Below are 13632 nucleotides of genomic sequence, written 5' to 3'. Positions count from 1 at the left end.
CATATATATATATATATATATATATATATATATATATATATATATATATATATATATATATATATATATATATATATATATATATATATATATATATATATCACATGTTTGCAGTGGATCACATGTCACTTTTGCAGCTGTATTTATTTAATTGAATGTCATTTTTTTGATGTCTTTTTTGCTGCCGCAGACAAGTCAATTTCCCCATCGTAGGATAAATAAAGTTATCTAATCTAATCTAACTTAATCTAATCTAATTCCAGCTCAGACAAGGAAAACGTAGACATACATGAAGGCATCAGAATGGAGTGGAGCAGGGAGCTTTTGGCTTGTTCTATGTCACATCTACAAACTTTTTCAAATAGTATTTATTATTCCAAAAGGACATTCTAAGATGAATTTTTTTAATATATATGTCATTATAAGAAAAATGCCACAACAACACATTGAAAACACCAAAAGCACAATTTTCATTGGAGTGGGTCTTTAAGCAAGAACACCCGCAGTTATTTTGAGGAGGACTGGACCAGAATTGACATGAAATGCAGTTAGTTAAAGATGATGAAACATAAGGTAATTCTAGAATATGTCAAATTGGATTTGACATAAATAAAATAGATTTGCTAACAACTATCATTGCATTGTGTTAAGTTCACATAGGTAACAATTGACCTAAGTAAACTTTATGCATAAAGTATTTCATCCTGTTTTTACAACATCATCATTATATTCTGAACAATCAGCAACAGGCTTAATTGTGAGTGTTTAAAAATAGAACCACAGACAGATGACAGGAGTGACAGAGGCCTCGGTGGTAATTGCTTATACATGACAGAGCAGTCTCCTGATAAAATCCCTATTGTGCCCTTATTTCTCATTCAAAGAGAATAGCATTAAAGCTGATGAAGATGGAGGGAAGATCTGTTCTGTTGGGTGTTCCTTTCCTAGGTGTAAAGATGGGAAATTAGCAGTTTTTGTATAGTCCCATTCCTGGTTAGGATTTAGCATTTTCAAGGACCCACTCTCAATTTATTTAGAGGGCTGCTACCTGAGGCTCTGGAGCCACATTCCTCCATTGTGACTCTTTAGCTGTGAAGAAAAAGACTACAGCTTTTAAACAGGGATTGTAGGTCATTTCTAATAGTTAATTAAGTTTTGTAATTTATATTTAAACATGTCAGATAACTCAGAAAAAACATTAAGAGTGGTTTATCATTATAGAATAAGCTTCAAACACATACAGATTTATTTAAAAAAAAGGTTTATACACCAATGTTGTTATGTTTATATTTTATTGTTAAAAAAAGGAGACAGGATGACGGCACACTGAAGTCACAATAATGGAAAAGGGTTTGTTGAATTCTAATTTCAAGTAAATCTGCTGTGACAGGAGGATCCTTTTTGAAATGGGTGTATTTTATTTTGAAGGGAACAAACAGTATACGTGCTGCTGTCAAAAATAAGAGAAGTTGAAATTTTGTATACAACAAATCTTAATACTTCAATTACTGGAAATAATTAAAAGTAAATTATTGAATGAAAGGCTTACCGTTCACAAAAACACACATATATATATATATATATATATATATATATATATATATATATATATATATATATATATATATATATATATATATATATATATATATATATATATATATATATATATATATATATATATATTATTTTTTCAAAAAGTGACATCGCAGCTCTTGGTAGGTTTTGGTCATTGAGTAACTGGACCAAATAGCACTTTTAGCATTTTGCAAACCCTGAATTTAGGTTCCTTCAGAAATACATTTTGTTATTCTTTTGGTTGTGAATGCATGAGACTGTTTATTCTTTTTTTTTTTTTTTTTTTACCCTTGTGCTATCCTAGGCACTTTGACATTGGGAGTGAGGTCATCAAAACCCCACTACACAGTGCTATGAACTGTTTTCTTCAATATTTGTGATCTTCACTGGTGTCCATGGATTACATGAAATCCTCTCCACCTTTATCCACCTTTGTCATGGTAGGGAGAACACGTCAATGGTCATCTTCACCCCATAGGATAGCACAAGGGTTAAAGCACAGGAGCACCTGCTCAGACTGACCCTCTGAGCTTTTCCTGGCTCTTCCCTCCAAGTCTGCTCCTTCCAAGTCTGCTGCCATTTCCATTTGAAAGAGGGGGGTGTGATGTAGGCGGAGAGTGCTGTGGTCAGGTCCCAGGTGAGCTCGGCCTGCAAAGCTGTGGTGTGAGAGATGTGTCCATGAAAAGCCATGGCAAACTCTTTAGTATCAACCTTCAACCTTCAGACGACACAAATATACTCCAATTGTGATAAAATAGAGTCAAGTGTGTCAGTTTTGTCTTCATGTGACGTCTTCATACCAACCACTGCACTTAAGTTGCAATTCAGCTGTGCTTTCAAGGTCTGAGGCGGTATTTCCAGACCTCATTGTGTCCTCGTGTGATCCCGTTTCTCCATATTGTTAACGTCATAGCTGCTTGTTTTCAGTCTCCCTCACTGCATCTCCAGAACTTTCGCAGAATTTTTCTATAATTCTTTTTTGTGTGTGCAGCCTCTGGAAACTGAACCAGTCCTACTTTTTATTTATTTATTTATTTATTTTTACTTTTTATACAAGCACCCCTCTTCCTCATCCTCTCCCCAGCAGCACTGGGAAAGATGAAGCACTAGAGTTTGCTAGACTCTGTTCCCGGCAGCAACTTCAGCTTTAAGATGGATCGAGGCAATTTGCATTGGGTGGGAGGGGGTGCAGCAGCACAAGAAAAAGAAATGTTACTGCTGAGGCCCTGCAAATGAGGACTATGGGGAGGGGAGGAGGGAGTGCGTGTGGATGTGTGTGTGTGTGTGTGTGTGTGTGTGTGGGGAGAGGGCATACTCAAACGCCAAAACAGCAGTCTTGCTCTGCGACACACAACAGTTGCTGCCATCCACTTTAGGGTGAGGACTGCATCCAACTTTTACCGGCTGAGGACGACCCTTTACCTCCGCTGACTCCCCCTCCACCCGTCCTGCCTGGAGCTGCAAAGGGCTGTCAGTCTGAAGGGGAGGCACAAGATCAGAGTGCCAGCATAGCAAATGCGCCTCAAGATCCCATGCTACTTGCTCTGCATAACTCCCCATCCCAGCTTCACACCGAAACGCTGCCTCACATTCAGAGAAGTGTCTCCCTCTCCCGCACACGTTTAGATCCTGACAGCCCCCCCCTCCCCCTCTTATGATCTGTGCAGAGAGCAGTTATATCAGTGAGAGCAGAGCGCCGCTGTAGTCACAGCAGCAGGACCAGAGGAGAGCGGTCATCTCACATCACATCCCAGCTGACCGAAGGCAAGCATCCCTGTTCTCCCTTTGTTCCTCTCTTATTTTCTTCACTGTGGTGCAGTGTTCCTGATCTCCTCTCATCACACACACACATACACACACACTCCTTCTCTCTTTCTTTCTTTTCAGCCTGCGGGACAGCCATGGAGGACACTCTCACCTCCAGTCATGCCACCTTCTCTCAGGTGTTTGGACGGCAGGGACAGCTCATGCAAGCTAGTGAGTTACTCCCGCTTCGTCCTCTTGATTTATCACGAAGCGGATGCACGTTCTGCATGTCAGTGTCACTCATCTCTACCTTCAGCATGTCTCCTTGATCCCATATGTGCCGATGTTTTCACTCAGGTGATGCAACAAGCATTAATCTGTAAAAATAGAACCCAAACAGGGTCTTATAGGCATAGGTTATGTTGCTTCCCAGAAAAAAAATTGAAATGTTAGGATTACAGCACTTAGTTATTAGCTTTTTTTAAATCCCTGAATGTTTTATGATAAAATGATGAATATTTATAAGTGTGTTGTATTGTAAGTGTTACATTTTGAGTAACCCTGCTGCTATCAGGGTTTTAGACTTGGTAAAATTGTTGCTTGTTGCCAGAAAAGGTCCAACAAAGTCCTCCATGGCTCGGTTTGAAGTGTAATTCTTGATTTATAGTTTGGTAGAGGCTTAGCAGGTATTTTTGGCTCCTTCCGGCAGTCATTCTTGCTGCATACACACAGCCTTGTAAGTTACATATAGTCAAAATCATTGTTTTGTCTAAAATTCCTCCGGCCTGATTTTTCTTCTCTGGAGATATGCTGCAGGAACTTGGTCAATACCTTTAATGCAAAGATTTTCTTCACTCACTGTTATGAAAGATGATTAGTAGAGATTAAGGAATACAGAGTTGGCTTCAGTTTTGCATCCAGACATTTCACTTTGTCACGTTAACTTTAATATTCTGTGTTTTTGAATCACTTACACCAGCCTGAGACAAAATACCCCGGTGAAGACAATCCAGCCCTTTTTCCCCCTTTCTTTTTGTCCAGGAAACATTTGCTGCTCAGTTCTCTTTTATCAATGATGCGGCATTGGCTGCAGCACATTTTATGTTCGGATTTATCATCCTGGAGTTAATTGAGCAGATTCGCGTGCAGCGGATTGCTGTCTGTGCAGAGATTCTTCACCTCTTGTTTGCACAGGAGGACCCTTTTAGGAACAATGCACTTTGAATGTATCAGCGAGTTTAGCTCTGTTGGTTGGAGTGCATCATAGTTATGAGGCTGCAGGGTCCTGATTAATATTCTGCTTCCGACAGACAGAATGCTGAGAGGATTTTCAGTAAATGAGTGCTGCCAACCTGCTCTGTGCCTCTCCGGTTTCATGTTCGGATAGGAAGTAGAGACGGAGCAGCACGGAGCTGAGAGCAAAGAGCATGGTCAGAATGTTCCTAAAATGTAGAAAGTAGGCTTGAAGAGCTCATATGCATTCACACAAATAAACCGACTAGTGTGGGTGGATGTGTGTAAGTAAATGACTTAGTTTACCAGGAGAGTTTTATCATAACAGATCTGCATCTTTGCTGTAAATGAAGCTGAAAGTAATAAATTACAATTAAGAATTTTATTTTATATCCCAAATAAAGTCCCTCCACACACCTAAAAGAAAATATTTCTAAATAAGTTTTTTTTTCTCAATTTCATTGCTAAATGTTTTAAATAACTGACTAAAAACAATATGATTGAAATTTAGAAACAGCTTTCAACCTTTTTAGATAATTCCTGTAAAAACAGCATAAAAACATTGTAAGTATATTATGAATCTTTACAATGCCTTTATAAAACCACAAGGTTTAGTTTATCACCACTTATTTGGTTAATATTTTATTCCCTTGAAGCAAAGTTTTAAAGTGCAGATTAATTTTTAAAATAAATGTTTTCTTATAACAGTATAACACTTATGCAAAGACATTAGCCGCACTCAAAAGTGACAGAGAAGAAGATTTTAACAGCATTTTATGTTCAAAAAATATTTTTTAGACACAATAAGTGAATAAGAATCCATGAGAATAAAACACAAGTCTTTTGAGAAAACGTGGAAGTAAAAACCACCATGTAAGAACATGGGAGGTTGAGGATAGTTCCGGTGTGGATGCATGTACAGTATTAAAACTTGTAAATAAGCCTGTGGAGCAGGAAATAGGCGTAGAAGAAGAGCAAAGAGGAGGTTCATTGATGCAGTGGAGGAGGGTTGTTAATGTTAGGGAGGAGGATGCAGAGGAGAGGGTTGGATGGAGTCGGATGATTTGCTGTTAAAAGGCTAAAAGAAATAGAAGAAGTGCAGCTTTTGCTGGAGAAATAAGGTTTCTCTTGCATGTTGGGTACATGGAAAAATGTATGGAAAAAAATAACTTTCTTAAATAGTGGTGCACTAGTGTGATGATTTATTTTACTCTTAGTGATACACTTGGAGTCAGTTGTGGGGGATCAAATGTGACTTATGTGACCTAATGCCATTTAAGACAGTAAGGGAGGCACAGGGATATTGACGCTCAGGCAATATGGACAGCTAAGGGGGTCCTAAAATGACATGCGTTGGGTGTGGACGCTAGGGGAGGTCAGATGGAGCAAAGTACAAAAAAAAAAAAACATCATGGCAAAAGTTGTGAAGTCCGAGCAGAGGCTGAAATAAAAAAGAATTAAAGACATTTTAATGAACTCATGTACGCCTGAATGATCATTATTCACTAGTGTGCAACATTTAAAAAAACAAAAACTTGGTTCTGCTGATCGTCTGCATTTACATGAGACATTCAAAATGCTTTTCCTGTGAGTAGGAGTGTCTAGAGTCACTCTCCACTTAAAGAATCTTATATAACAAGACCCTGTCACTTTGTCTGGATCTGCAGCAGATCTGAAAATATCAAATATAATGAGCCCTCAGGATTTTGAAGCAGACCTAGATAAGAGGAAAATTCTCCGCTCTCACGTCTCACTTTCAACCCAGCATCCCAAAATGTTCCCTTTGCTCCACCTTGGAAGTGGATTAGGAAAAGCAGAGATGCAAAGTTGAGGGGGAAGAGTCCATTCTTGTCTATAATTAGTACCTCATAAAATTATGCGACCTCTTGTTCTGCTAGAGCACAGCGTGTGCCCTCTGAACTTCATGTCATAACAAAGATAAAGCTAACAGACTGTGCTTTGATGGCATTTTTTTTAGACTTTATTTGTCCACTTTATAAAAATCACTGAGTGGAAACTGAGAATAAGCTACACAGACATGTGGAAAATCACAGGAACTGTGTTTTCTTATAAAAATGCTTCATGACAACTCAGTGGGATCCCATTTTAATGGGCCACAGTGCACCAGGAGAGACAAATCTAACAGATATGCAAATGGAAGTTCAAGTGGGATGTTTTGCTTTCAGCGGCATTCAAAGACTTCTACACAGAAAATTGAGAAGTGGCTTCATCTGAAACCCTGTATTAATGCTGAAGAGAAGGAGTTACTGTTAAAATCTGACGGCATATTTTTTAACAAGTTGGTCCATTTCCAGCCAGAAATAAATGTCCTTCCTCTCCACAGGCTAATATAAATGTGGTGTGCTCAGGACTGAGGCCACGTATCCACAGCAAGTCCTCCTTAAAAAAATACAGTGTAGATTTTAAATATTTTATGATGCCTTTTAATTTAACGACAATTTTTGGCTTACTCAACACTAAGTTGTATTGGCCAAAGTGCTGTGTATATAAAACAAGAGTTGTCTTATCACTGTGTTTGCACAAAATGCTGCAAGCTAAGCCTCGGTGGCGGTTCCCTTTGGGTCCAGCAGTCACTGTGCTGCTCCACTGGACCATGGTGATGTTGGGGCTGTGTGCCCTGATGCTGTCGGCGGCGTGGGTCACAGAGTGGCTCTCCGGAGGCCTGTAAATCCTAATACTGTTGTTCTCTCTTCTGTGCTGCGCTGCTCAGTCAGGGAGGGTCAAGGTTCTGGTTTATGAGCGGCATTTTTATTTCTTAGTAGACTTCAGGGTTGTCGGCTATTGACTTTAGCAGTAATATAATTTAGGAAGAGAAGGTCTCAGAAGTATATCTTTGACTGAATAACTGTCACTGCTGAAACTCATGTCAGAAGGAATAGTCGTTTTTTTCCAAGACTGAAAGAATCTTCCTTTTTCGCTTTTTTGAGGAAGTTCTGCCTACAGCGCAGTTTCCCTAATTTTCTATCCTTCACACTGTTTTATAAATCCTTAGTTCTCTTAATGCTAATGATCCAAATGACTCGACAGGGATTTTCTTCGATACTGAAGATCGTTTCTTCAAGGGTCAATGCAAACCTAATCTGTTCCACTTGTATTGGATCTAACAATTTCAGCTCTTTGAGACTGTCCATAGGTCAATATAATCCTGTTAGCAGCATCTACACAACTGGATAAATCCGCTGGATGGTTATTTATTTATTTTATTTTTTGTTAAAGATATTTAATCATTCAGCAAAGTCCAGTTAGTTTTATCAGAATGTTTTGTAAATTGGTTTGTAAATTGGTAGATTTTAGTTTGCAGAAACCGCTTGCATCTTCGTTTAGCCGTTGATCGATACACACACACGGCTTTACTTATGGAGCTGTTGGCTCTAAGAATCAGCTGTCCAAGTCATCGACAAGAAATCAACACGCTCCGTTTGACTGGCAGGAGGTTCCCCGACGCACGGTAGATGGTCCATCACAGGGTTTTCTGCTTCATTAGATTCTGACAGGCTGCTAACAATGTGGTGAGACTAGTACGGACAGATGGCGGGTTAGTATTCTCTCTGATATCTGTCTTTTATTCTCCTTTTTCCACCTTCACTTTGTTATGCAGTTGTGCTGAGCGGACTGATGAGGAAGTTCTGAGAGAGCTTCAAACTAAGAAAAACAGGCGACAAAAACACAAGTTGTGGTTACACTTGTCTGCTCATGGTGGAAAAAAAAACAGCTGATCATGAAGCTTGTTCTTAGTTTTAACATGTTTAAAATAGACCAAAAGAGATTATTTTAAAACTTTTAGGGCCTTCAGGCCTGGCACCTCATAGGGCAGACTGGGCCCAGAGCATCCCAGGAAGGCAGTGTTGCACTTGGTATTTTTGTGCAATAAAATTGCTTAAAAAAATGGACAATAGAATTTGGCTAAAAGCAAGTGAGCACAGAATGCACAAACAGTGATGAATCTAGTTCAGCATCATGCAGGCAAGCACCGCAGCAACAAGCAAACCAGCTCGTATCGGCTCTCTATTTTGTTGTTTTTAATGTCCAATGCTGCACGGCAGCAACAAGCAAACCACTTGGATTTACTTGTCGGATCCAGATTACCTTCAAGTTGATAAACCCAAGCAAGCACATCTAGAAAATTATCCAGCGCAATATTTCTCTGGACAGTAACACGGTTTGTCAAGTTAAATTAACTGTAAATAGAAATAAATTAACTGTAAATAGAAATATGCTCAACGTAAGGTGTTGTAAAAAGGGGTGGGATCATACAAGACTTCTCTTCTATCCATTCCTTTTCAAGCACACTATCTTGTTTTATCTGGCTATTTTCAACTCTGTTTTTATTTTCATTTTGTGTTTGAAATAAAAATTAAAAAGAGGGAAAATTGAAAAAAGTTCATGATACCAAAACAGTCCCTGGTCAGATTATTCAGTAAAAAGTGATGCTACAGACTGTTCCTCATCCAGACAGTTCTTCACAATTTGATTTCTCGGTGATGTTTGGTGAATTCTCCTTTTCATGTCTTTACATTTAAGATTAAAAATATCAAAAGAAAACGTGTGATTACTGTGCCTATAGAAAATTTACAATGCTCCCCACCAGCTAAACTCCTCCAGAGATCTGGGCACCTTAGTGGATATGACTGGGCAACAGCTTATGGCGGCTCTTGTGTGTTTTTCCTCATATTCATCAGCACACTTTGAGGGAAGGTCTGCTAACAGTCTGTAAACAGGTGTTTCAGTCCTAAAACCCCAGTGGTTCAGGCGGTGAGCTCAGTTTTTGCCCCCTGTGATCTGATCAAACAGTTTAAAGAAGGCAGAGAAGCTAAACTCCGGCCGATCAGAGGTTGAATGCACAAGGCATCTGTGTGCAGCATAGCAAACGCAACATTAGAAAAGTAGCATCAGTGCTGAGGCCTGCTGGAGATTTTCTGTTACCATGACCACCAGTTTTGCCTGCTCCACGTATTAGGAGTTGATGCCTGTGAACTGATCTAAGGCTGAATTCCAAAGGTCAGTTCATCCACCTTTAAAGCTGCATCTTGATATGATCCTCCTGGATTTACATGCAAAAGTTTGGATTGGCAGTGGTTCATTGACTTTAGTATTACAAATGTTAGCATCTTGAAGTAAACAAGGATCGTTGTGTTGAGATGATTGATCTGTGTCTAGTGACTGACTGGCTGTTGGATGAGGTCAGTTGCTTTTTTGGTTTGCACTGGGCTCAAAACGTCATTATTTAGTTGTGTTGTGATTACCATCTTTCCTGCATTACTAAAATCACTATATACAGTATGTGCCAAAAGTACAACTACCACACTTGGTTGTTTTTTTTCTTCAACTTGTCCTGAGCAGACAGATAAGAGCTGAAAGCCTATTGGACATATTTTACTGTTACAATAGGAGCTATGAAATGTTTGACACACTAGGTGTATATTTAAATAAACCCCTTTTGTAATTTAGGCTAAACTTTATTCATCTTCCTCATATCTGTAACAGTCTTTTGTTGGACCAGACGGAAAAGAAAAGAAGGGAAGGAGAGGGGGTTAGGAGGGTGATTCAAGAGGAGGGGAGTAGAACCATGAAGCGGCATAAGGCAACAAGTTGCTAGATGTTTACATTCATTACAGTCAGGTCAATGAGTAATATAAATCCAAAAGGGGCGGGCGGGGCCTGTCCACACACACACACACACACACACACACACACACACACACCCAAATGCTACAAACATACCTGGGTTCCAAAAATGCCAACATATAATATTTTATGCTGATGATACTCAACTTTACCTATCCTTTAAACCTGGTAACCATGGTCTTTTAAAGAATCTCAATAGCTGCATTGCTGATATTAAAACCTGGAGGCTTGAAGGCTTGAAGAGCTCATACGCCTGGCCCAAAATTTTCTGCAGTTGAATATGGGCAAAACTGATGTAATTATTTTTGGTTCAGTTGAGGCCCGAATTGGTGTGGCTCAGAAATTGGAGTCTGTGTCTAACAATATTTCTTCAAGCTAGAGAAATCTGGGGGTGATACTTATGCATTCAAACCAACTAGTGTGAAACATTTCATTCAATCACGCGAACTATTTGTGTAAAGGTGAGCTAACACCTGTGCTCAACTGAGTGTTTATGTTCTTCTAAAATTAAAAATGGAATGGATGTGAAAAGAAGGAGGGAGAGTGCCCAGCCATCCCCACACCAAGACCCCGCCGCAGCAGCAGCGGCAGCCAGAACCCCCCAACACCTGCACGGTAGCAGATAGAGAACAACTGCCCCCCGGGCGATCACATCCTCCACCCAGTCCAGGGTCAGCAAGACCGCCACGGGGGCCCCTAAAGCCAGAGAGAAGGGAGGCATGGGGGGGGCAGAGAGTGCAAGCTCCAGCCCAACCAGGGGAGCACCCCCCCCTGCCACGCTAGGAGGGCCCAACGCGGGACCCCGCCCCAGAAGAGCGCCCACAGCCCCATACGAGCACCTCATCACCACCCAGGAGTTCCAGGCATCCCCCCAACCCCAGGTACGAGTCAGGACCCCCAAGGGAGACCCGCCCCGCGCTCCAGGCAGCCACCCACCGGCCAACGATTGTTCCAGGAGAGAGCAAGGCAGGGGCCAGCAGTCCCCGCCCAGGAGGAGGACACCCAGGGGGAAAACTATCAGTCGACAAACTTTTCCAGTATTTCAGTAGCTCCACACACACACACACACACACACACACACACACACACACACACATATATATGTGTGTGTGTATATATATATATATATATATATATATATATATATATATATATATATATATATATACATATATGTGTGTGTGTGTGTGTGTATTAGAGATTAGAAAAGCTGTACTATCCTTGACTGATTAGAGTGTTTTAAAAAATGCATTTAAAATTTTCATAGTTTAAAGAGTGAGCTTATCGTGTTCACCCTTTTAAAAATCCTGATTAAAAATTTCCCCTTTTTTTTTATCCACTCACACACACATTCATTCAGAACTTCGCTGTTATGCAACCCTGCCACTGTGAGCAATGAAGGGTACAGTGCCTTGCCCAAGGGCACTTCAAATGTTGGGCAGCACCAAGAGCGATACCGAAACTGCAACTATAGGTTGATATTAATAAAAGAGATTTATTAATCTCAGAAGGCAAATTGCTGCAGTGTAAAAGTAAATAGTGAGTCTTCAGAGTTATAAGTCAAATTATTAAATGGAAAAAAAAACTTTTGAGTAGTTTTTTTTTTTATTTCACACTAGACACATCTAGAGAATGTAAAAAGCAGTGATAATGAGATCAAAGATCCCTTTTATTTAATGATGATCTTCAAATAGTAGAATCAGAAAAAAACGACAGATTTCTTAGGATTTTTGGAGGAATACTCAGAAATGTGTGAATGGAACAAAAACACCGCTTTGGGGTTGTTTAGAGTGAGGAAGGAACATAATATTACACTTCAAAGTCATCTGTTACACTTTTTGTTTCACACTTGGTTTACAGTTTTTTCATGTTTAAGTTTATGAAATAATCATTTAAGTTTTTGTCCTCAAAACTCATCTCATGCTTTTTGGATTATATCTTCATCATTTTCTGAATCCAATATCTGAACCAGACGGATTGAATTGCAATACTGTAGTCCACATTTGTCTGCACGTTACATCATTAAATTTTATTGTTGCTTCCATTTAAAGACCATGCAATTGTCTGTCACATTCTTTGAAATTCAGCATAACTTTCTAGAGAATAAATTGCCAGCTTGACATACATATTTCCCCGGAGGAATCTAGGAAATATGGACTGTGTGTGGCTGCTAACTGTTTTGGATCTGCATGCCTTGCCTTTTTCTGTCTGTTTCTTTGGCATTGGCTTCTGGTGGATGGTGACAGAAATGAGGAATAAACTACAACAAAAACAGCATTTGCAAAAATGAAGCTGCGACAACAGGAACCGAAGCCTAAAGTAGTGAGTACCTTGGTGCATTTCAGTAGTCAGCAAACACATGCCTTTGTGATGCAGAAACCACGCAGAAGCAAAAACAGCAGTGAAAGTTGCTCCTTAGGTGCACAAGTTTAGATTTTTTGTCTGCGCATCTTTGAAAACCACAATCAAAACTTTTTGAAAGATCCTTTGGAGGTTTGTTTTTTCCACTCTGACTTGCACTATAGAAAACAAAAATATGTGTACACAAATAGACACCTGAGAAACGCGCCCACTGCAGCCAAACACTCACCAAAATGAGCTGGAAACGCCTCTGAAACCTGCTGTTGTTCATACTAGAGTCCCTCTCTCAGCAGCTCCGAGTGCACAGAGCAGCTCTGACAAATGTGTCTGCTTTAAACCAGGGAATTTGAGATGCTAATAAAAGGCTTTTACTGAGCGCGCAGAATTCAGATTACCTGAATCAAACACTTCAACCTTAGCCCAATAATGTGCTTTTGTTCAAATTAGTACAAAAAGCTAATATTAGGATTAAAAAGAAAAGTTATAGGAGCAGTCAGCGGTGATAATATTGTTTAATTAAGGAGTTTCAGGATCCATTCCTTTTAAATTAATGTTTTTGGTGTTTGTAACATTTTCTGGTGGCATGCTCTTTGGCTATAAAGAAAATTCTACATTTTTAGTATTCATATTGCTGTGAATCAGGAGTAGATCAAAAATGGCGTTTGAAAGTTTGTAGCTGTGACAAAGATGCGACAATCAGAAGGCTACAAGCTCCCTGCTGCACTCCTTTCTGATGCATTCAGTTGTAGACGACCAGATCCATGTACAGGACTATTTGTTTTTCTCGTCTGAGCTAGTATCTGGGTTAAAAATTGTACGGCTGGACAACATTAATGTTAAGCTTTTATTGCTCACCTTTTTTGTTGCACAGGAATGTTACTTTGGGTGTGTGAGGAGCTGTAAACTAGCAGCAGAGTGCAGACGGGAAGTAGGGGCTGGATTACTCCATGCTTACAGTCCCGCCCACAACTCAGAGGTGAATTTCCAATGAATTACTCTGCATATTCTATGTCCTAGAAAAATGACAGTTTTTTTTTTATAATCATGATTAACCCTTGTGCTATCCTG

At 39.7% G+C, this 13632-nt stretch overlaps 1 protein-coding gene across 17 annotated transcripts in view; it reads left to right on the top strand.

Annotated features, from left to right (window-relative positions):
* Nucleotides 1–3204: 3204 nt before the first annotated feature.
* kaznb (kazrin, periplakin interacting protein b) overlaps nucleotides 3205–13632 on the top strand; it is a 128071-nt gene continuing 117643 nt past the window's right edge. For all 17 annotated transcript variants that reach the window (XR_002290188.2, XR_013655936.1, XR_013655934.1 and 14 more), the window contains exons 1-2: nucleotides 3205–3342; nucleotides 3466–3555. Coding sequence is in view for 11 of the 17 variants with exons in the window: in XM_020703125.3 (XP_020558784.1) it covers nucleotides 3480–3555 (76 nt within the window). In the remaining 6 variants the exon portion in view is untranslated. The remainder of the gene's footprint in view (nucleotides 3343–3465; nucleotides 3556–13632) is intronic.

The sequence above is a fragment of the Oryzias latipes genome, chromosome 5 (assembly GCF_053564925.1).
Source record: "Oryzias latipes strain Hd-rR chromosome 5, Olatipes_Hd-rR_3.1".
NCBI lineage: Eukaryota > Metazoa > Chordata > Actinopteri > Beloniformes > Adrianichthyidae > Oryzias > Oryzias latipes.
Note: the sequence above shows the minus strand (reverse complement) of the source record. Positions and strands in the feature narration are given on the sequence as shown.